Consider the following 23,823-nt stretch of genomic DNA (forward strand, 5'->3'; position numbering starts at 1 on the left):
AACTAAATAGGTACAGAGTGTCCAGGGGCTGAAAGACTCAATACTGTAGAGATGTTAATCCTCTCCAATTTCTTCTATAGACTAAACACAATCCAAATCAAAATCCTAACAGACATTTATTTGAAAAATGACAAGCCATTTTTGAAAGTTATATAGGAATGGAAAAGGCCTTTGAATAACTGAAACCACTCTAAGAAAAAGAACAAGCTGAAGGTCTCTCAGCACCTGGTTTCAGATCTCATCACCAGTTCCACTCCAGTCGCTCAGTCATGCCTGACTCTCTGCGACCCCATAAACTGCAGCGCATAAGTGGTCAGTGGTCTGGTATTCCCATCTCTTTCAGAATTTTCCACAGTTTGTTGTGATCCACACAGTCAAAGGCTTTGGAGTAGTCAATAAAGCAGAAGTAGATGTTTTTCTGGAACTCTCTTGCGTTTTTGATGATCCAATGAATGTTGGCAATTTGATCTCTGGTTCCTCTGCCTTTTCTAAATCCAGCTTGAACATCTGGAATTTCACAGTTCATGTACTGTTGAAGCCTGGCTTGGAGAATTTTGAACATTACTTTGCTAGCATGTGACATGAATGCAATTGTCCGGCAGTTTGAACATTCTTTTTGGCATTGCCTTTCTTTGGGATTGGAATGAAAACTGACCTTTTCCAGTCCTGTGGCCACTGCTGAGTTTTCCAAATTTGCTGGCATAGTGAATGCAGCACTTTCACAGCATCATCTTTCAGGATTTGAAACAGCTCAACTGGAATTCCACCACCTCCACTAGCTTTGTTCATAGTGATGCTTCCTAAGGCCCACTTGACTTTGGACTCCAAGATGTCCGGTTCTAGGTGAGTGATCACACCATCACAGTTATCTGGGTCATTAAGATCTTTTTTGTACAGTTCTTCTATGTATTTTTGCCACCTCTTCTTAATATCTTCTGTTTCTGCTAGGTCCAAACCATTTCTGTCCTTTATGGAGCTCATCTTTGCATAAAATGTTCCTTTGGTATCTCTAATTTTCTTGAAGAGATCTCCAGTCTTTCCCATTCAATTGCTTTCCTCTAGTTCTTTGCATTGATCGCTGAGGAAGGCTTTCTTATCTCTCCTTGCTATTCTTTGGAACTCTGCATTCAAATGGGTATATCTTCCGTTTCTCCTTTGCCTTTTGCTTCTTTTCTTTTCTCAGCTATTTATAAGGCGTCCTCAGACAACCATTTTGCCTTTTTGCATTTCTATTTCTTGGGGATGGTCTTGATCACTGCCTCCTGTACGATGTCATGAACCTCCGTCCACCGTTCTTCAGACACTCTATCAGATCTAATCCCTTGAATCTATCTGTCACTTCCACTGTATAATCGTAAGGGATGTGACTTAGGGCATACCTGAATGGCCTAGTGGTGTTCCCTACTTTCTTCAATTTAAGTCTGAATTTGGTAATAAGGAGTTCATGATCTGAGTCACAGTCAGCTCCTGGTCTTATTTTTGTTGACTGTATAGAGCTTCTCCATCTCTGGCTGCAAAGAATATAATCAATCTGATTTTGGTGTTGGCCATCTGGTGATGTCCATGTGTAGAGTCTTCTCTTGTGTTGTTGGAAGAGGGTGTTTGCTATGATCAGTGTCTTCTCTTCGCAAAATTCTGTTAGCCTTTGACCTGCTTTGTTTTGTACTCCAAGGCCAAATTTCCCTGTTACTCAAGGTATCTCTTGACTTCCTACTTTTGCATTCCAGTCCCCTATAATGAAAAGGACATCTTTTTTGGGCATTAGTTCTAGAAGGTCTTGTAGGTCTTCATAGAACCATTCAACTTCAGCTTCTTCAAGCGTTACTGGTTGGGGCATAGACTTAGATAACTGTGATATTGAGTGGTTTGCTTTGGAAACGAACAGAGATCATTCTGTCATTTTGAGATTGCATCCAAGTACTGCATTTCGGACTCTTCTGTTGACCATGATGGCTACTCAATTTCTTCTAAGGGATTCTTGCCCACAGTATTAGATAAATGGTCACCCGAGTTATATTCGTCCATTTCAGTCCATTTTAGTTCACTGATTCCTAAAAAATTGATATTCACTCTTGCCTTCTCCTGTTTGACCACTTCCAATTTGCCTTGACTCATGGACCTAACATTTCCAGTTCCTAAGCAATATTGTTCTTTACAGCATCGGATTTTACTTCCATCACCAGTCACATCCACAGCTGGGTGCTGTTTAGCTTTGGCTCTGCCCCTTCACTCTCTCTGGAGCTACGTCTCCACTCTTCTCCCGCAGCGTGCTGGGCACCTGCCGACCTGGGCAGCTCCCCTTTCAGTGCCACGTCTTTCTGCCTCATCATCGCCCCACACTCGCCCAGATGGTGCCGCGCTAGTGCAAAGACAAGGGCGTCAACAGAACACAACCGAGTGCAGAAAGAGAGCCACGCTCACACACAGGCGGACAACTGGGCCCCAACGAGCTTCCACAGCAACTGATGGGAGAGAGTTCTCGAGCAGTGGCGCTTCAGTAATTGGTTACCAAATGCCAAGAAATAAAGCTTAGTTCACACCTCATGCTTTATACAGAAATTAACTCAAAATAGGTCACAGACCTGAGTATAAAGCTTTTAGAAGAAAACACAAGGGGTGATCTTTGTGGCCCTGGTCAGAGGAAGACTTAGTATATATGACACCAAAAGCACGATCCATGAAAGAAGATTTGGTAAACCTGATTTCATCAAATTAAGAATGTCTGTACTTTCTAAAATATTGGTAAAAGAATAAAAAGACAAGCCACTGAATGGGGGAAATATTTTCAAATCACATATCTTGATAAAGAACCTTTATCCAGAATATATAAATAGCACAAAAAACTCAACAATATGAAAATCACCCTAATTTTTTAAATAAGCCAAAGATCTAAATAAATATTTCATCAAAGAAAATATACAGATGACAAATGAGCACATTAGTCATCTAGGAAATTCAAGTTAAGTTCACTATACACCTATTAGGAGGACTGACATTAAACTGACTGACTGTACCAAGTATTCGTAAAGATGCAGAGGAACCAGAGTTTTCATGCACTTGTGATGGAGACATAAAAACGGCATGAGCACTTTGCAACAGTCTGGCCACTCCGTTAAAACTGCAGTGCACACCCAGGCATTCCATTCCTAGTAACAGTTACTACCCAAGAGAAGTGAGTCTAAATTCATACAGAGACTTTAGGTGTGAATGTCCATGGCGGCTTCATTTATAATAGTAGCTAGACGCTGTAAACAACCCAAATGTCCTTCAATGGGTGAACAGAGAAACAAACTGTGACACATACAAACACGGCAATAAAAGAAAATGAACTACTGGCACATACAGGATGGATTAATCTTAAACACAATGAGTTAAAGAAACAAGAGTAGTTCACAGCAAGTGATTTTACCTACAAAAAGTCCCAGGAAATGTGAACTGCTTTTACCGTGACAGAAAGGCCAGTGGTTGCCTGGGGACACTGGGGTCGGGGAGGTTGGGGGCGGCGTGAAGGAGGGACTGTCCAGGGCCGGAAGGAAGCATCTGAGGGAGACAGGCTTGCTCGCCATCCTGACTGCAGTGACAGACTCACAGCCATACACAGTAAGGCAAAACTTACCAAATTACACACTTTAAATGAGCACAGTTTACAACATGTCAGTTCATTTATTTCAATAAAGCTGTTAAAATGTATTTAACGGGCTTCACACTATATCCTCCAAACCGTGCATGGGTGTATTAGTGTCTGGCTGTGCCAAATAGATTTAATTAGAAATTCTTTATTTCTGTACTTGCTGTTGTGGTATGAGTCCCATTTTGCAGGATTTTTGAGTTCCTATCATATTCCTAACCCTACAGAGTACTGTAAGAGTTACAAGCAGGTATGTGTGGCATTTATTCCCTTCAGCACGACTAAAGTCCCTGTGCAGTTGAGTAAAATGGAAAACTCGACAGCACATGAGGTCCTCGCTGCACACACACGTCCTGGACGCTGCGCGCAGACACTGGGCACACCTGACCACGACTTTCCTTAAGGAGACCACAGTTTCAGTCAGAACACAGTGATGAGTGACACAGCAGATGTGCAGAGGACTGAGAGGAGTGTTACGGGAGTGTGCAGGAGGGAGCTTAAAGGGGGAGAAGTTCAAGGAAAACTTTATTTGTGGAGTTAATGGCTGAGATGACTCTCGAATGACATGTTAGGTTATGCCAGGGAATAGGTGGTGATGACATTATTCACCACAGACAAAGTAACACATTCAATGACATAATGGACAGAGCTGTATTTGCTTCCTATCCCAACACATCTGAAGAGCACCCCTGGTACAACCTGAACCAGGCTGAAGTGGGACACACAGGTGGAGCTAGGTATAAAGGTCGTGCTGTGCCACCTTACAGAGGTTGGAGATTATCTAAGGGCAGAAGCCTCCGAAGCACTGGGAGTAGGAACACATTTCCACTGCAGGAGAAAGAGGGGTGCTGGGCCAGCCGTCAGAGCAAGGGGTGCTGGGCCAGCCGTCAGAGCACGGGGTGCTGGGCCAGCCGTCAGAGCATGAGCAAACGCTGGGACGGGAGAGGGGAGGGGGCAGAGGATGTGCCCCAATAGGATGAGCCCAAGCTGACCTAAACCAAGCCACATTATTATTAAAACATCAAACATTAAAGAAAGGCTCTGAAAAGCAGCAAGAGAAAGACAACTAGTCACATTCAAGGGAACCCCCACAGTTCAGCTGGCTTTTCAGTATGACCTTTACAGGCCAGAAGAGCCTGGTATAATATATTGAAAGTACTGCAGGGAAAAGACTTAAAACCGAGAATACTCTAACCAGCAAGATTATTAGAACTGAAGAAGAAATAATTTCCCAGATAAGCAAAAGCTAAGAAAGTTGGTTCATCATCACTAAACTGGCTTAACAAGGGACTTCATTACAGGGAAAAGAAAAAGCCATTAACTAGAAACCAGAAAGTTATAAAAGAAAAAAGCCTCACTGGTACAGGCAAACATAAAGGTAACAGGTCAGTGGCCTAAAAAGCTCACGGGCGCGCACACAGGCATCTCTGACTCTCTGTGGCCCCATGGACTGCAGCCCACCGGACTCCTCCATGTACAGAATCTTCCAGGCAAGAATACGAGAGTGTGGAGAAGGAAATGGCAGCCCACTCCAGTACTATTGCTTGGAAAGTCCCATGGACAGAGGAGTCTGGTGGGCCACAGTCCATGGGGTCACAAAGAGTTGGACACGACTGAGCATGCCAAGTTTATAAAGATATTGATTCTCTTACTTCATTGAAGGACTTTTATTATTTCTTTAGGACAGATTCTTAAAAATGAAATTACTAAGTGAAACGTATGCAAATTTTTAAGACTTTGAATACACATTGCTGGATTTTCTTCCAGAAAGTCTCTTCTATAAACATGTACACCCTGCTTCATGTCTATCCCCTCCCTCCCTCTGGTATACCTTCCAGTACCAGGTATTTTCTTATTCTTTTCAAATTAGATAAGTGAAACACTAAAAAAAAAAAAAAAAGAATATGAGAGTGGGTCCCCACTTCCTCCTCCAGGAGATCTTCCCAACCCAGGGATCGAGCCCACACCTCCTGCACCGGCGAGCAGACCTGTTACCACTGAGCACCTGGGAAGCTCCAATAAAGCCAGTATAAAGGGTAAAAACAAAAGTAGTGAAAACATCCACGAATAGTCAAGTGATCCACAAAATAGAAAGATACAAAATGTGATGTCAGAAACACGCAAGTGTAAGGAAGAAGAGGGCAAGACGCAGTGCTTTTAGAGACTGCTCAGCCTGATGCAGCCATCAGCTCAAATTGGAGAGGGTTGTTATGCGTGAGTGTCACAGCAGCCTCAAACATGCAAACAGGAAAAACACACAAAGGCTAAACAGAAGGAAATACAAATACAACATTAAATAAAGTCGTCAAATCACAAGGGAGGAGAAGAAACGAAGAAACACAGAACCACCCAAACACCCGAAAACAATTAAACCGGTAATAAAAAAGTACCATAAAAAAATTATTTTAAAACAGATAAATGAGCTAAATGCTCTAATCAAAAGGCACATGGTGGCTAAAAGAAGAATTACAAAGCCCATATATATGCTACTCACTAGAGACGAATTCAGGTCTAAAGGCACACACAGACTGAAAGAAAAGAGGTGGAAAACAGTATTTCATGCAGACAGAAATGAAAAGAAGGCTAGAGTAGCAAAACGCTAATTCAAAATATACATGCACCTCGACGGTCACCGCAGCACTGTTTACAAGAGCCAGGATAGGGAAGTAACCTCAGTGTGCGCTGGCGGATGGACAAAGGACGCGTAGCACGCGCAGCACATGCATGGTCACGTGCATGCAGTGCGACACTAGTCAGCCGCTAGAAAACCCCGAAAGCCTGCCGCCTGCAGCACACGGATGGATGGAGAGGTGGCATGAAACGAGCCAGACAGAGAGACACAAACACCATGTGATCCCACTTCTATGCAGAAACTAAAGACGAGCCGAAATGAAAGCAGACGCACAGACACGGAGGACAAGCAGGTTGAGGGGAGGCAAGTGGGAGCGCGGGTGAAAGAGGTGAAGGGGATGAGGGGTGCAAGCCTCTCGTTATTAAATAAGTAAGCCACAGGGACTTGATATACTGCACAGAGAACATGGTCAGCAGCACTTTGCACGACACATGCTCCCCCTAAGCTTCTCGCGGGGACCGATGCATCACGTACATAAGCATCAAATCACTGTGTGGAACATCTGAAACTAGTATTGTATGTCAGCTATGCTAAAAAAAATCAACAAATAAAAATTTAAGAAAAAATTTACCCTTGGGATGAGATTACAAGTCAAGCCAGGGGTAAAGAGAACAGGCGCTAGCCACCATCTCGACCTAGCTGCAGCACATGCCTATCACTCCCCAGCCCTCTCCACTGCCCCTCACCTCTGGCCACGGCTGGCCCACTCCCTGTCTCTGCGGGTTTTCCCACTCTGGATGCCCCATGTGAGAGGGGCCACAGACTATGCAGCCTTCTGTGCCTGGCTTATTCCACTCTGCACAGTGGATTCTAGGGTCAAACACACTGGAGTATGTGTCCAATGCTTCATTCCTTTTTCTCTTTTTAATTTTGGTAAAACAAGTGTAACACAAGGCTGAAACAAGAATCCGATACACCTTTCACATGTGACAGAGGGTCTGACCTGTCTTTACAGAATGACAAGACTTGGAGAGGCAGAGCAAAGCTGGAGAGAGGGTTGTGGGAACAATGCGAGCCAGTGTGGGCTTGGAGATGGGAAAGTGTGCTTGTAAATATCAAATCAATTTTAGTCATGACTGTTTATATACTACAAATGCATTTTGTCCCAATGTGAAGGCAATTTAACTTAGTATTCCAGATGAACTAATGTATGTGAATTTTAATACAAACTAAAGTTAAATATGCCAGCAAATTTGGAAAACTCAGCACTGGCCACAGGACTGGGAAAGGTCAGTTTTCATTCCAATCCCAAAGAAAGGCAATGGCAAAGAATGCTCAAACTACCACACAATTGCACTGATCTCACATGCTAGTAAAGTAATGCTCAAAATTCTCCAAGCCAGGCTTCAGCAGTACGTGAACCGTGAACTCCCTGATGTTCAAGCTGGTTTTAGAAAAGGCAGAGGAACCAGAGATCAAACTGCCAACATCCGATGGATCATGGAAAAAGCAAGAGAGTTCCAGAAAGATATCTATTTCTGCTTTACTGACTATACCAAAGCCTTTGACTATGTGGATCACAATAAACTGTGGAAAATTCTGAAAGAGATGGGAATACCAGACCACCTGACCTGCCTCTTGAGAAATCTGTATGCAGGGCAGGAAGCAACAGTTAGAACTGGACATGGAACAACAGACTGGTTCCAAATAGGAAAAGGAGTACGTCAAGGCTGTATATTGTCACCCTGCTTATTTAACTTCTATGCAGAGTACATCATGAGAAACGCTGGACTGGAAGAAGTACAAGCTGGAATCAAGATTGCCGGGAGAAATATCAATAACCTCAGATATGCAGATGACACCACCCTTATGGCAGAAAGTGAAGAGGAGCTAAAAGCCTCTTGATGAAAGTGAAGGAGGAAAGTGAAAAAGTTGGCTTAAAGCTCAACATTCAGAAAACGAATATCATGGTGTCTGGTCACTTCACGGGAAATAGAAGGGGAAACAGTGGAAACAGTGTCAGACTTTGTTTTGGGGGGCTCCAAAATCACCTCAGATGGTGACTGCAGCCATGAAATTGAAAGACGCTTACTCCTTGGAAGAAAAGTTATGACCAACCTAGATAGCATATTCAAAAGCAGAGACATTACTTTGTCAACAAAGGTCCATCTAGTCAAGGCTATGGTTTTTCCGGTAGTCACGTATGGATGTGAGAGCTGGACTGTGAAGAAGGCTGAGCGCTGAAGAATTGATGCTTTTAAACTGTGGTGTTGGAGAAGACTCTTGAGAGTCCCTTGGACTGCAAGGAGATCCAACCAGTCCATTCTGAAGGAGATCAACCCTGGGATTTCTTTGGAAGGAATGATGCGAAAGCTGAAACTCCAGTACTTTGGCCACCTCATGCGAAGAGTTGACTCATTGGAAAAGACCCTGATGCTGGGAGGGATTGGGCGCAGGAGGAGAAGGGGACGACAGAGGATGAGATGGCTGGATGGCGTCACCGACTTGATGGACGTGAGTCTGAGTGAACTCCGGGAGTTGGTGATGGACAGGGAGGCCTGGCGTGCTGCGATTCATGGGGTCGCAAAGAGTCGGACACGACTGAGAGACTGAACTAAACTGAAAGTTAAATGAAAGGGAACTATAATCATAGTCCAAGAACAAACCTAAAGTGCTAATTTTAAAACAAGTGCAAGTTTCAGATCTCCAACAGAGACCCACGCACTCTCTTCCTAGAGAAAGCCTCCCGAGCCGGGGGCCTCCAGAGTGGTCTCAGTGCCACGTCCTCATCTGGAAAGTGAGCTCTTCCCTGGTGCTCTCAGGGCCTGCCAGGTGGCGCAGCTGTAAGGAATCTGCTTCAGTGCAGCAGATGTGGGCTTAATCCCTTGGTTGGGAAGACCCTTTGGAGAAGGAAATAGCAACCCAGCCCAGTATTCCTGCCTGGAGAACCCCACATACAGAGGAGCCCCATCGGCTACAGTCCACAGGGTCACAAAGAGTTGGACACGACTGAGTGACTCACACTGGTGCTTCCGCTTGGGCTTCACTTCTTGCTCTGCACTCCTCAAAGAAAAGAACGTGCGTTTAAAACCCAGCTCATCAACAACCCTTCACAACGAAACATTAAACTAAACTCATACACTCAACTCTCTGCTTTGATTACTTGATAAATAAGTCTGATTCTTTTCACTTTTCTTTTAGTAAAGGAAGTGGAAAGGCAGAGTGAATGTGAGACAATTTTTTTTCTCTGTTGGTGCTCTGTGACATGTGGGATCTTAGTTCCTGACCAGAGATCAAGCCCATGCCCCCTGAATAGAAGCACAGTCTTAACCCCTGGACCACCGATGTGAGAGCGATTAACAAGATGAAAACAGGCAGTGCCGCTAGGTGTTGTCACAAGATGGTAGAGGTATCCAGCTCCCAACCCTCTGGTTTGGTGTGCTGTATAGAAAGTGCCTGAGGACTAAAAGGGAAGGACAAGGGGTGGGGAGAGAAAGAGCAGGAGGGGGTGAGGGCGGGAGGGAAGGAGCGGGGAGGGCAGACGCGCGCACAGGCGTGGATGGGTCCTGCTGTGGGAACGAGCCATGTGAGGAGCTGCAGGACGCCACGTGGAGGACAGGGCTGCGGCCGCCTGCCCCAGCTCAGGGAGGGCGGCGGGTTAGAGGAGCGGATCGGGGGGCAACTGTGTGGGTGAAGCTGATGGGCAATGAGAAAGTCGAAGAACGGCCGGAGGAGAAAAAAAGGGGTGCCCAGAAATGAAGAGAGAGGAGATCTGAGAAGAGGGCTTACAGAGCGCAAGTGCGGCAGAACAATTAAGACAGCAGCAAAACCCACACAGCTGGGCGACTGGGAGGCCACAGGTGATCTGAGCAGGAAGAGGTACGCATTCTGGTTTGAAATTCATTTTCAGCTGACTGAATTCTGGTACAAGAAATGAGTTCGAAACCTTCTCTTCTTCTAACTCCTACTGGGTGGACACTGAAGTTAGGAGTCACACAGAGTAATACCCAGGGGAGAATTTTCAATTTTCTACACAGTGCTGTGTCTCTGTGTGTGTGTGCCCAGAAAAAGATTTTAAATAACCATCTACATTAAACTGGTTTTGGAAACTCTGAAGAGGGGACTGGGATTAAAAGTGGAGGTCACACGGAAGTCAAGCCTGAGAGCTAATTCTTAATATCCTTTACAAGTGGAATTTGCTCATGTACATACTTATTAAAAACTAATTTTAAAATAGAACTTCCTACAAAGGAGGAGACAGTCTGTTCCTCGGTCTCAATGTACAGGTGTGCTCTTAAGTATTCTCAGCCAGGTCGGGAGAGTCTTGGTTCTCAGTGCAAACTATAACCTTACTGTGGTTTACATTTAAAAAACTACACCTTCCATCTTCCACCTGAATAATCCTAACTGAAATGATCTTCATATGAAAAAATATTTTATATCAAATTAAAATTCAAGGGATTTGAATGTATGTCAACAGCCGGCTAAATTCTTTAGAATGTGTGGCCAACACAACCTTCTCTCAGGCAGGAGGGACTCTGAAATAAGAACAGCCTCAGAAGGGCGTGACATGTGGACGCTGGGAACGAGAATGCTGAGGGAGTGAGCAGTAGTGACTCTCCGAATTCTTTCAGACATTTGACACAGAATGCTCTCTCTTTACTATTAAAAATCCTAACTAGACATACAAGTTTATTGCTCAGTTATAAGACCATTCGCAATCAATCAAAAGTTAGTCACACCACTCATTCATTACTCTCTTCGATATAACAGAATATAATGAAGTCATATGCAAGTTTTTGCTAAGAAATTTTCAATACAGGGCTTTAGAGTTACTTTTACATGAAAGTCATAATTAGGAATATATACCATGATTTATACTTTTGAGTTCTCATTTGTCATGTCTAAGGATCATTTCTTTCTGATTCACACTGGGGAGGGAAAGCTTGGGGTAAAGATTAGTAGTACATTCACAAAATCCAAATAAAGACCTCTCCCTTGAAGGACCAGCGTCTAAACATGCTCCCTCCATCAAGGAACAAAAGAGAATAATCCACTCCATCTCCTGTAGAATGATAGGCTAGAGGGGACCCAGATGAGAAATGCATGGAAATACCAAAAACAGATTCAGATTCCAGCTGACTTGGAAGAATGAGTCGGGGGTTTTTGTTTTAATAGAGTAAGCATCCATATAAATTTATATATATATATATATATATCTGCGCTTGGGCCTTGAATAACTTAAAATTTACAGAATTTTGAGATGAAACCATAACTATAAAAATAATTTCATAATAGAAATTAGTAACAGTATTTCAAAGTCTATTGGTTGTATCTGAGAAAACTTTTCCTGTTAAGAGATTTCAAATAAAGAATAAGGTAAAAACTGTCAATCCCTCAGTTGTTTCTTGATTAAGAATAACAAAGAATATGTCCGCAATCTCACAAAATTTATTCTCAAATTCACTGCTGCCTTTAAAATATTTTATTATGAAAAATCTGGACATCTATAGGTAATTTATTAGATTTGGCCCTCTTCTGTTTTCACTTTGTTAGTCAACCATCTCTAATCATCTTGAGAGTTCATTATATCAAAGAGTAAACTGATTACTAAAAATATGGACATCATAGCCTCAAAAATGTTGGAGTCTTCAAAAATTGCACACTATATATAGGCAGCAAAACAGCACTGTAGAAATCACATCCCCTGGCATGGCGTCACTTGTAAAAGGTTCTAAAGAGTTCGAATCAAAAGTCTCAAGCACAGATCCTTCATGTTTCCCATGGACAAAGCACTATTCTTTCTATTAATTTCATTTGGCTAAGAAGACATGGCCAAAACGCTCCTCACAACCTAATGCTCTGTGGTTAAGTGATATGCTTCTAAAATCTACTCAGTGGCAATTTTTAAAATTAGCGCAAAATCTTCTCTATTTAAACATAAGAAGCTATTTCAGAGGAATTCTGTAATAAGTCTGTCGTATCACACCAGGCATTCAACTCTAAAGCTATATTTTACACTTACGACGCAGCAATAGCAATTGGCAAATCACACTGTTTAAAAAATATTTTCATTTTTGAAGCAAAAATATCATCAAATGAATTATTTATATAGGATTCAAAATATTTCTAATTTACAATTAAAGTTATCATTACTAAAAATGGTTAAAATAAGAGAAAAACAGCACTCATACAGGTAAATGATAATTTCCCTTGTTCCTTGGCTTCTTATTTAACTGAGAATGCTGGCTGAATTCACAGAAGCAAATGAGAGCACCCCAAGGTCAGGACTCCCTTGTGAGAGGCAATGAGAAAGAGCGAAAACTTTCACAGCTTGGAATTCGGTTGTTAAATACATCCTCTATTCTAGTCTTATAAGCTTTTCAGCTAGTAAATCAAAATCCCGTTATACACTAGGATAATATTCATGACAATTCTCTATATTTTATCTTCTTAAAATCAAAGACTCAATTCTGAAGGGTTAATAGAGGAATGAAAAGTGACTCTCTAGTCTGCATTTCCCATAAGACTAAAACGAAGCTTTCTCTTTTAGTCTAGAAATGTGCTTTTTCAATACTGTGAAAAGCCTCTATGAATCTGTTTAACGTATTTATTTCTTTTCAGCTATTCAGTGCCACTGGGCATAACATGTAATGCAGTGTGTGTTGATATTTTGCAAAGCGCCACATGACTCACTGTACCCTAATACACTCCATTAATCCTGTTTGGACAGCTGGGGCCAGGCGTTTGTTAGCTGCATTTTAATTGTCCCATCTTTCTTTTTCTTCTTTTTATTTATCTCTATGGCAAACTACTCAGGAATTTAATGTGTTGATCTTCAAAAAGCACATTTTGCCATTAATTTGTTTTCTTTGTATTAAAATGGTACTCAGCATGTAATTTTCTTCCATAAAATCAGTATATGTTACTATTAACAATTAATCTTAAATAAGAGTGCACAGTGAATTTCATACAGGATAAAATGGGAGGTTGGCTGTATCACAGAAACTGTTGGACTTCCGTAACACAAATGGCAGCAGCTACAAATCAACTTGCAAAAGTGCATTTCTGGGCATTTTCAAGATTAGCACACGATAAGCAGATGTCAAAGCAATAACAAGTCCTATAATGCAAACACAAAGGAAGTAAGACCTCCTAAGTAAATGAGCTTTGCGTCAGTCTGGAAAAGGCAGTCCCTTTTACACTTACACTTAGATTCCACTTTTTACTAAAATACCGAATTCTCTGTAAGAATCATGAAGATCACTATGACGCTTATACTTTCTTGGCACAGCCTGCGTCCCTGAGAGCTATGAGTTTTGAATAAATAATGGAGGCAACATAAGAGCTAAAACAAAAGCAATTCAAAGTTACTTGCAATTTTTGTCATTAGCTAGTTGTTAAGGTTGAATAATGGGATTTTAAAAAACAATTTGTGAATACTCAAGTCAAAATCTTAAGACTAGAAAATGGAACAGAACTGCCTAGTGGAAACTTTTGTCTGAAATAATATTTAGCCAATAACTGAGAATACAGTCCGCTACAGTGTTTTACGAAAGAACATCAAATGAAGACTTATTCAACTATTTCAAGGACAAAGTGGAAATGTTTTACTTTTAAAAGATGACCAAAATATTCTTGTACATCGAAAAATTAAGAAAACTCTATGAATGACAGCAAGTAAAAACTAGGGAGCTAAAGTATACCCTTTAAGGCAGTGCGGGCATGCCAGCTCTCTCAAACATCTCACCACTTCCAAGCCTGTGCCCCGGACATGGAAGCAGCGTAAAGTACATTCTACAGAGTATCAGTTTTTTAAACCACATGCTAAATTATATGTTTTTAAAAACATTTCATGTAGGAAAAAATTAGTTTAATATTTTCTAGACATTAAACATTGTTTTATTCAAAACAAAAACTTAACAGTTTCCTCACTAGAGGACTCAAAAGTTTAACCAGTCAGTGAAAAAAAATAAAGGCTACTGTTTGGAAAGGAATATTTCCAAGCATTTGAAAACAATCAATGGTCTTTATTTGATAAAAGTGCTTGTTTTGGTACAACCCTATATACAAATAAATTATAGAAGCAAAGATATAAAATAATGTGGGAGGAAATAATATATTTCAAAGAGTGATCTTTTGGGAAAAGTTTAGAAGTCTAGAAAAGACACTTGAAAAGGTACAGACTTTACGTGAAAAGTTCTCATTTAAACTTACCCAGTGTTCTTGACATCACAGGCAGCGCAGAGCTCAAAACCAAGATTGACACACAATTCCCAATGATCTGTTATGAGAAACCAGGAAGAATATTGGGCAGCTACACAGTACACGCTTAAGTAAAATCCACTCACATACTGGCAACTTACTGTACATTCTAGTTACCTATGGTACTTTGCTAACTCCTTAATGATACTATTCAATACAGAAAATAAAGAGAACCAGAAAGTTTTTCTTCAAGCATTTAAAGTTCTATTGGTAAGTTCCAGAAGGTATTTACAGTACCTGACACAAAGAGAAAACTGCATTTTACATTACTGACAGAGGTTGCTGATTTCAAAAAGATTCACCTTTAAAGCCAAGACTACTGCTCAAGATATATAATATCTACTTCTAATGTAAACTAAGATTTAAAGCCAAAAAACTAGAAATCTAAAGCACCTAAATTCTAGCAATTCTATTTCAATATATCCTATGCTTACTCTTTCATATAAATAAAAGATGCCAAAAGCACAGATTAGTACTTATGTTTAATTATGCTAAATATCTCAAGAAGCTATAACATTTTAAATAGACAGATAAAGACATGTAAAAATAACATCTCCCCTTTAGAATATGCTGAAAATAAGGAAAATCTGATAAAAGAAGCCAGCCGCTCCTGTGATTCTTCATTGTCAGCCTGTGGGAATATTTTACAAATGCAGTCTCTATATAAGATAACAGCCTTTGTTACTCAGAAGCCAATGACATATTGTAGAAAGTCAAATTAGCCTCAGACTACACAATGTTTCTGAACAGAACTCTTCCGTCTTGCTTTAATTATTCAAATTTGAAATACTTTGTCTCTACTACTTGTAGCAACTGAGTTCTTCAGATTTCAAACAAGCTCCCTGAAGTACAGTCAGCCCAATCAAAGTTACTCATTAGCAATACGTTTTCTTTGCAGGAAAAAAGGGTCCTTTCAGGAGCCTTCTATAGCTGGTTAACAAGCTCTGCGGTTCTCTGCATTTACAAGTGAATGGACACCATCCAAATTAAACAGAGCACATCCTTTTCCCACTCATTCAGCATTTTGAAAATCTTCCAGTGTGTGTTCACGCAACTTACAAACAAATACCTAGAACCGCAAATGAACCATTCAGGGCAATCACCAAATAAAACAGTCCGTTTGTCTTGGAAGGCAAAAGAGGGGCACAGCCACCTCAGACCCAAAAGTGCCTTACCTTTGTCATAGTCGTGTCATCCTTCTTGGGAATAAAATTTCCAAAAAATCGGAGGCTGTAGAAGCCGACGACAGAGGACACCATAAGATAGCTGTGAGAATCAAGGAAAAAACTCTCCAAAGAACGTTTCCTCGAGTTCTCAACAGGCCCACAGGAAAACAAAACAGAATGCCACCTGGAGTGCTTGAGGAAGACTTAACTTGTTTTTCTTCCAGGAAAGTGTCTTAGTGAATTACCACTGTCCCAGAAAACTTGTTAACAGACAGAACTTCAGTTAAAGAAAGGATACAAAATCAAAATGATTTCAAGTGCAGCTCCCACAAAACCAAAAGCAGAAAGAGAAGCATTTCCTATTCCAGGCCCCTGGAGGGGGGAAAAAACACTTTTCAGAATTCAGTGACACTATTACATTTGGTTTCCCTAAAACTGCTGTTTCATAAATATAGGACAGTTGAAATTAGAAATGTTTAATACCCTGGGATAACATCTAGACTTTCAAAGGAGAATAAAACACGGCATGAGGCTGAATTCACCAAAGAAACCAGCCACATGTTAACACTTAACAAGCTCAAACATTTCTGTTTCATCTCAAATATAATCTGAGTCGCTTATCAAAATAACATGATTACGTGTGTGTGCGTGCGTGTGTGTCCAACTCTCTGTGACCCCATGGAATTTCCTAGATGAGGATCTAGACTGGAGTGGACTGCCATTTCCTCCTCCAGGGGATCCTGCTGAACCAGGGATTCAACCCGCTCTCCTGAGTCTCCTGCATTGGCAGGTAGATCCTTTATCTGCGTTTATTGTTAAATCCTAAATACTCTTGGGGAAAAAAATCTTTAAATATAATAGTACAGTAAGAATAGAACATGTAATTGTCTGAACCCTGAGGCAACATATACAGTGTACAGTTAAAGTTCGTCAGGAGTAAGCTAAGCAACGGGAGACAGTGAACGCACGCATCCTGTTACTGCTCCTGAAAGTTTCATCTCCCTAAGGAATTCAGGGATTTAATTAACACAGATTTTTCAAATGCAATGCTGCACATTGCTTCCTAAACATTATATCTATTCGCAAAATCCACCTTTATCTGGAACTTAACAAAACAAGCAAGAAAAGCAGTATTTATTAAAAGGCCAGAAAGGCAAAAAATCATTTCCTACTGAAGCAGGGACAATTTTTTCCTAAGCTTACTAATTAAAGAAACTCTCTGAATACGAACTACTATTCTGGTATCAGCTTCAATGACATGTAACAGATATACAAGGATAATTAGGAATATAAAGTCAGCCTAATGAAAAAAATAATAATAAATAACATACATATTATTTATACAACCTAATTTAGGCATACAGAAGTGAGAATACTCACTGAAAATTCATACATAAATAAGGTAAGGGACAAAGAATTTGTCAACTTCTGTCAATCTTTTGAAGAAAAATAAATAATGCTAATAGAAGTCTTATTAACTCGGATGGAAAACACCTTGGAAACATTCTCTGTCTCAAGAGAAGGCCTACAGGCAGGATTCAGATGCTCTGATTTTATCACACAATCATAAACAGAGCCTACCATGTGGGTGTCCCTGTCCACCATGCACGAAGGGAATGGTACAAAAGTGTGCCGTGGGGCTCGGCCCTTACCCAGTGTGCACTACATGAAACTGGGTTAGAAAGAAGCCGGAGGTCAACACAGTAGAGGACTCCCTGCTCAATCGCTGGACCTGTGTCTAAACAGTGGCGAGGACGAGGCTGTAGGTGGGAGAGGGCTGCTCCCTGTTGCTGTCAGTTGGTGGATCAGGAACCCGGAGCAAGCTGGGAGGCTCCAGCAGCGAGAGGTGACCAGGCGCTGAAGGGGCTGGGGGCAGGGAGTTAAACTGAAAATACTGCCCAAAGAATTCACTTCTGCATCTTGGACTGAAGGAAAGGAGTTAAGATAAACGCTGGCTTTCTTCTATGAGACAAAAGTGGGTCACGTGGTGCAGAGAGTGGCGTGCAGGGAAGCAAAGTCTGCTGCCCCAAAAGGCGTCTCTCCGGCAAGGGTCACTTCAGGCTGACGGTTTTTAAGGGACAGAAGGCAGCCGGCCTTCACTTTAGCCTGCTTCCGCTTCGCCCCTTAACTGCCTGAAAGCGTGTGGACAGAGGCCCTGGTCCCCGACAAGCCCATCGCCGGGCCCTCCAGGGTCAGGGCTGCGTGCGGTCCCAGGAACCTGGCAGGACCTGGAGACCACAGTCTGTTCTGGGTCCAGTTGTCTACCAAACAGCTGCTTCTCCATCTCCAGGAGAACTGCCTTCATTCCCCCCGAAGTCCCAAGCCCCTACTCTCTTCCTCTCTAAGATGGAATAGAAGCCTCAGTTGCCCAACTTGTCCTGGGGTCTCATTATTCTTACAGCGCTCCCTTATACACATAATTGAATAGTTTTCTTCTGTTAATCTGTCTCATTTCAGTTTAATTCTTAGACCAGACAGAAGATCCTAGAAAGGGTTAAGGAAATTTTTTTTCCCCCCAAAGAATGAAAAGTCTGGAAAAGTTTTGCAGTCATTTCTATAGGGAAATGGCAAAGGTGCTAACTTCAAAAAGGATAATAAAATGTCAAAATGTAAAGGCTACTTTAAGTATCCAAAGGTTTATAAAGACACCTAGAAAAAGAAAGGCTTATATGAGTATTTAGTGGGAACTACTTTCCATCTGGAAAATATATATAAATAGACTAACTTCTGGAATTTAATAAAATCATTAATTTTTTAAAAAGAAAAAATTAAGTCAATTTGTGAAAAGATGTACCTATGACTCCCTCCAGCAATTGGACATTTTGATTCAAGTTCACACAATGTCTAACTCTTCTGAAGCATGAGTCCTTACAACCATATTTGGATCTTTTGCAAACTCAATGAATCCATCTAATAAACTCCTTCAGTTCAGTTCGGTCGCTCAGTCGTGTCCGACTCTCTGCGACCCCATGGACTGCAGCACGCAGGCCGCCCTGTCTGTCGCCAACGCCCAGCGCTTACTCAAACCCATGTCCATAGACTCGATGATGCCACCCAGTCATCTCAACATAGACTCTGTCTATTTCACTATTTCACAGAACATACACTTTCATAAAGGATCACAATATGAATGTTAGTAAAACAAAGATAAACTCTAATAAAAAGTATAAAAGGAAACTGATACTTGACACAAGGCCCAGACAATCTACAACAAGAAATCAGAAACAAAGGACACAGTTTATAAACACTGTTTATGAAAGCTCTTGCATAAAGCAGTTCATACAGCTTGAAGTGCATATATACATGAAGGCAGGTGCTTTCATCCGCCTGTTTGGAACACTCAGGCCACACATGGATACTTCATCAAAAGAAAGACAGTAAGTGCTTTACTTTACCCTTGTTCCCTTTGGCATCGCTGTTTCATCGACCAACAGGCAAAGAATATTACAAGCCACCAAGAGGACAGAAATGGACTACAACAGAAAAAGTAAGCCATCAGTTCTGAATCTCAAAGACATTTTGCCGATATACATATATTAAAATCTCAGTTACCAACCAAATGTCTGCTTCAAAATAGAGGAAAAGCAGAAAAGACCAAAACTCTACAAGTAAACCTGAAATAATGAGACCATAAAAATTTCAGAATAAATTCTCAAAAATTCTGCAAAGTACTGTAATCTCAAAGCTTAAGACAAAAGCTAGTAACATAGGTCCATTTATTAACCAATTTCACCAACTAGAAAGCCCCAACTGCACATACTTAACAGATGGTTAAAGTGTTATCAGAACGAATGCAGTAATCTTCACGCCCTATCACAGAGCTTGAGCCGGGCATCAGCAACACCAGGTCTCTTCCTAATTTTCAATTGAAACAAAAGAATGAACTTCCTGCTTTTATGAGGAACAGAAAATCTTGAGAACTTTTTAAAAATTCCCCTTAATTTTAATTCTTGCTCTATTGAGTTTTTACCAAAAAAAAACAGCATACATGGATTTTAAGCCTGTTGACAGAAAATCAGTTGACCTGAAAACATTTAGCTAGCAGAATTGCCATACACAAATGCTAAAGTAAATAGAAAATAATTTGCTTTATTTAACAGCAAATGAACCCTTACTGTCTCAATGAGGAGAAGAACCATAACCGCAGGATACACCAAGTTTCTCTCCCATGCTGAAGCCTTTTTGCGCCTCTCTATTCGAAGGAAAAACAAAATAGAATGAACGTTTCAGCAATTTCTAAAAACGCTCTCCAGACTTACATTTTCATTCCTTACTGCTACAACCAGTATGTATTATTTTTACATAAATATTTTCCTAAAGCCATAAATTGTTTTGAATTTTCTTTCACAAACTACTTTTAAAACCAGTTTGCTACATTAAATACAGCTCAGTCCTATGATGCTCAAATCTTGACACTGCTAAGTGAAGTGAGAGTCGCTCAGTCTTGTCCGACTCTTTACAGCTCCATGGACTGTAGCCCGCCAGGCTCCTCTGCCCATGGAATTCTCCAGGCCAGAATACTGGAGGGGGTTACTGTTCCCTTCTCTAGAGGGATCTTCCCAACCCAGGGATCGAGCCCAGGTCTCCCGCACGGCAGGCAGATTCTTTACTGTCTGAACCACCAGGGAATGCTGCAAGACATTAATGAAATATATTGTGGATATACAGCTTACTCCTGAAAATACAGTGATCTCTGTATTTTTTTAATTTACATATCTACATACTGATAGTCTGACATACTGGCAGAGATCTGGAGTACCAGGTAACATGGGTAAGCCCCTCTAATCTCACACCTAAAGATAAACACTCCCGGTTTCCTAAAGGCTGGAAGCAAAACTCTAGTGACTCAGTCTACCTTGTATCACCCCAATCCTTATGCCACAACTGGAAAAGCTGGATCACATTTAGTTTTTTAAAAAGCAGTGTGTGTGAAGAGATCAGAGAGCTGCCATGATGACGGAAGCTGAGGGCCATTCTCTGCCAGGTGAGCCGACGGGGGCCTCGGTGCGCACCACGCTCCCTCGCACAGCGCTTTCCAAGCAGACCACAAAGCTCAGGGATAACACAGACGCTGAGGGCAAAGCTTCCAGCATGCTCAACAGAGCCAGCGAGACACAGGAGGGCTGGGAGCTACCAAGGCGGCCAGAACTTGAGAGGCTGTGCTCACAGGGAAAGGAAGGAGCAAACGCCCTCCGCTACTTCCCCTTCGAGGCGTCAGCGGCTCAGAGGCTGAGAAGGGGAACCGAAGGCGGCAGCAGGAGGCAGAGAAGCCGAGCACCGCCGCTGTCAGGCTTACACTGCATGAAGGGGGCGCGGCCAGAGTCAACAGCAGGACAAGCAGGCTTTCAGCTGGACCAAGGACAAGCTGTGCCCAAGGAGGAAGGACAGATCGGAAACAGGCAGGCCCTCACGAGGACCGAAGCCCAGCCTCAGATGACGTTAAGCCCAGACAGACTAGATGACCTGTCCGTACTCTAACTGCCCCTACTCTAACTCTAACCAGAAGTGAGAGTAAATCCTCCCAATAAGAACAAAGCATCATGCAGAGTCTCTACAGCTTTAGACGAGAAGTGCTACCAGGAGGCAGGACAGAGCAAAAGAAGGCAAGAGAAGCAGACTTTCAGCAGACCCTGACGCTGGACACAGAAGAAAACAGCTTTACAGCAGCTACTAATAACTGATACGCTCAGCACAAGCGACAAAATGGAAACTGCCACAATTCGAATCTAGAAAAATAACCAAATGGAAATTCTAGAACTGGAAAACACTGTAACTGAAGTTCAGGGTTCAACAGATAGTTCTGACAACAGTTGTAACATGGCTGAAAAGAGTGAAATGGAAGACAGATCAGTAGAAAATATCAGACCAAAGCACATAAATTAAAAAGGAGAGAAAACGACAAATGTAGAGTGAAAAGGTCCAGCACACTGCAGCTGCGGTCTGGGGATATAAAGGACAGGGACAGCTGCAGTACCTGCTGAGACAATGACCAGCAACTGCCCAAGCGGATGGAAGGCCTCAAGCCACACACTCTGAAATGCCCCAGATCTCAAGAAGGATACATACGAAGGGGAAAAGGCACTCAAAGATAGGAGGAGCAGAAGATGGCTTACCAGAAATAGTACAAGTGAGAGACAGTGGAGTGATGTATCTGAGCAGCAGCATCTATGAAAACTCATTTTGTGCACATACAAAACAGCGACTAACAAAGTAAGTCCATGCTCATCCTCCCTCGAAACTAAAAGACGTTCTTCATTAATGGTTTTAGGCAGACTGAAAGCTTGTAACACAGAGATTTCGTAACTTTTAAAAGTATTACAGACTACAGTAAAGTCTTTAATAAGAAACAAAGTCCAATACATAAGTCAAGGAAAAAAGGAAAAAAATGTACAATACCTAATTTTTTCTTCAGAATCTTTACATTTTCAAGTTCTTGTTCCAACTCTGTTACATTATATTCCACTGATGAAGAGAGTCCTATGAAAGCAAGCACATTTTAGAAGTGGAACGGCAGGGCCCAGACAGGCAGCCTTCATAGTTAATGAAAATACAAAAAACACATTGCCAATCCTGATTACTGATAATGAAAACAAATGCTGCTGTGATTCACAGAAACATACATCCCCTTCTGTACCCCGAAAAACTTCCAAGTGCTTGCTGATTAAACATTACATGATTCCTAGAAAATGTCTTCTCTGGTAAAACTCTTATTTGATCTATTATTAACTTTTTAATTAATTACAAAAGTATCAAGTGCTTGTAATAAAGAGTGAAAGAAGATCAAAACTGCCTCCTCATCATCCCACCACCCGAACGGGACAATTTGCCCGCAGCTTGGGTGAGGCTTTCTCCATCTGCAAGAACATACTCACAGATACGTATCTCATCACATTCACAGTCTTCACTATATATTTTATAAGAATAGGGAAAATCAGACATTATTTCACCACCTGCTTTCCTAGTTAATGATATGTCCATGCTGACAAATAGGCCCAACTTAACAGCTGAATAAATATTTGAGTATGGACATACGTCAATTTTATCCAGAATTATTCTGTTTATGAATATTCAGGTTTTCCTCTTTTTTTTTGCCACTATGAACATTCTACTAGGCACATACAGCACATTCTGGTTTTATTATTTCTGTAGGACAGATTCTCGAAATTTAGACTGCAGAGTCAAACAATATGAGCATTTACAGTTTTAAAAGATATTTAAAGGTTACTTCCCCCTCAAATGTTGTGATTATAGTAAATTATCATAAAGATTTATATTTCTAGCAAGACTTCATCATAACACGTCTGACATCAGATGATTTGGCCCAACTGTAGGCTAACATAAGTGCGGTAAGCACAGTGCTCTGAGCACCCATTTTAGGTAGGCCAGGCTCAACTGTGTTTGGTGGGTTCGGGATTTTCAGCTTATGATGGGTTCATCAGGAGGTAACCCATCATAATCAAGAAGATCTGTGCTCTCCAGTCTTCCCAGCAGTGGATACTGTGACTCTTGAAGTTTCGCCAGGATGAAGGGTAAATGATATTTCCCCGGTGTGCCTTTGACGTGCATGCCCTATTCGTATTTTCTGCTGCTTCTCCAACGCTTTGTACAGCTCTGTGCGTGCATGCTCAGTCGCTCAGTCGTGTCTGACTCTTTGCAGCCTTATGGACTGCAGTCCGCCAGGCTCCTCTGTCCATGGGATTTTCCCTGCAAGAATACTGGAGTAGGTTGCCATTTCCTTCTCCAGGGGATCTTCCCAACCCAGGGATTACACCCACATCTCCTGCGTTGGCAGGTAGATTCTTTATCACTGAAACACTTGGGAAACTCATTTCTATTTTATTTACTAAATTCTGAAATGAGCAAACTAACAACCCCCCGCTACACCTGTACTTTGGTTGATTAGCTTTTTCTCAATTTTTAAGATTTTTTTTCATTATGTATTTGCTAAGATTTTGGGGCTCCTATAAAACTGTAGCATGTCCCTCACAAATCCCACCTTTTATCATTACATCATGACCCGCACTGTCTTTAATGCTTTTCTTTATATTCATCTCCGCCTTTCAGACATCATATTGATAATTTTGATTAGCTCAATATTCAATGTCTACATTATTACAATCCAAATTTTATCCACTGCTTACCCATGTAATATACTACCATTAGCTTTCTTTTCTTCCAAAACATTCTTTTTT

At 41.4% G+C, this 23,823-nt stretch overlaps 1 protein-coding gene across 11 annotated transcripts in view; it reads right to left on the reverse strand.

The window, feature by feature from the left end:
- LMBR1 (limb development membrane protein 1) overlaps positions 1 to 23,823 on the reverse strand; it is a 129,930-nt gene that overhangs the window by 15,285 nt on the left and 90,822 nt on the right. For all 11 annotated transcript variants that reach the window (XM_027969067.2, XM_042249085.1, XM_060415231.1 and 8 more), the window contains 6 exons: positions 22,028 to 22,108; positions 19,747 to 19,823; positions 19,027 to 19,104; positions 15,930 to 16,003; positions 15,641 to 15,731; positions 14,418 to 14,484 (listed from right to left, as the gene is read on the reverse strand). In XM_027969067.2, the coding sequence (XP_027824868.1) occupies positions 14,418 to 14,484; positions 15,641 to 15,731; positions 15,930 to 16,003; positions 19,027 to 19,104; positions 19,747 to 19,823; positions 22,028 to 22,108 (468 nt within the window). The remainder of the gene's footprint in view (positions 1 to 14,417; positions 14,485 to 15,640; positions 15,732 to 15,929; positions 16,004 to 19,026; positions 19,105 to 19,746; positions 19,824 to 22,027; positions 22,109 to 23,823) is intronic.

This window comes from Ovis aries, chromosome 4 (genome assembly GCF_016772045.2).
Source record: "Ovis aries strain OAR_USU_Benz2616 breed Rambouillet chromosome 4, ARS-UI_Ramb_v3.0, whole genome shotgun sequence".
Lineage (NCBI taxonomy): Eukaryota > Metazoa > Chordata > Mammalia > Artiodactyla > Bovidae > Ovis > Ovis aries.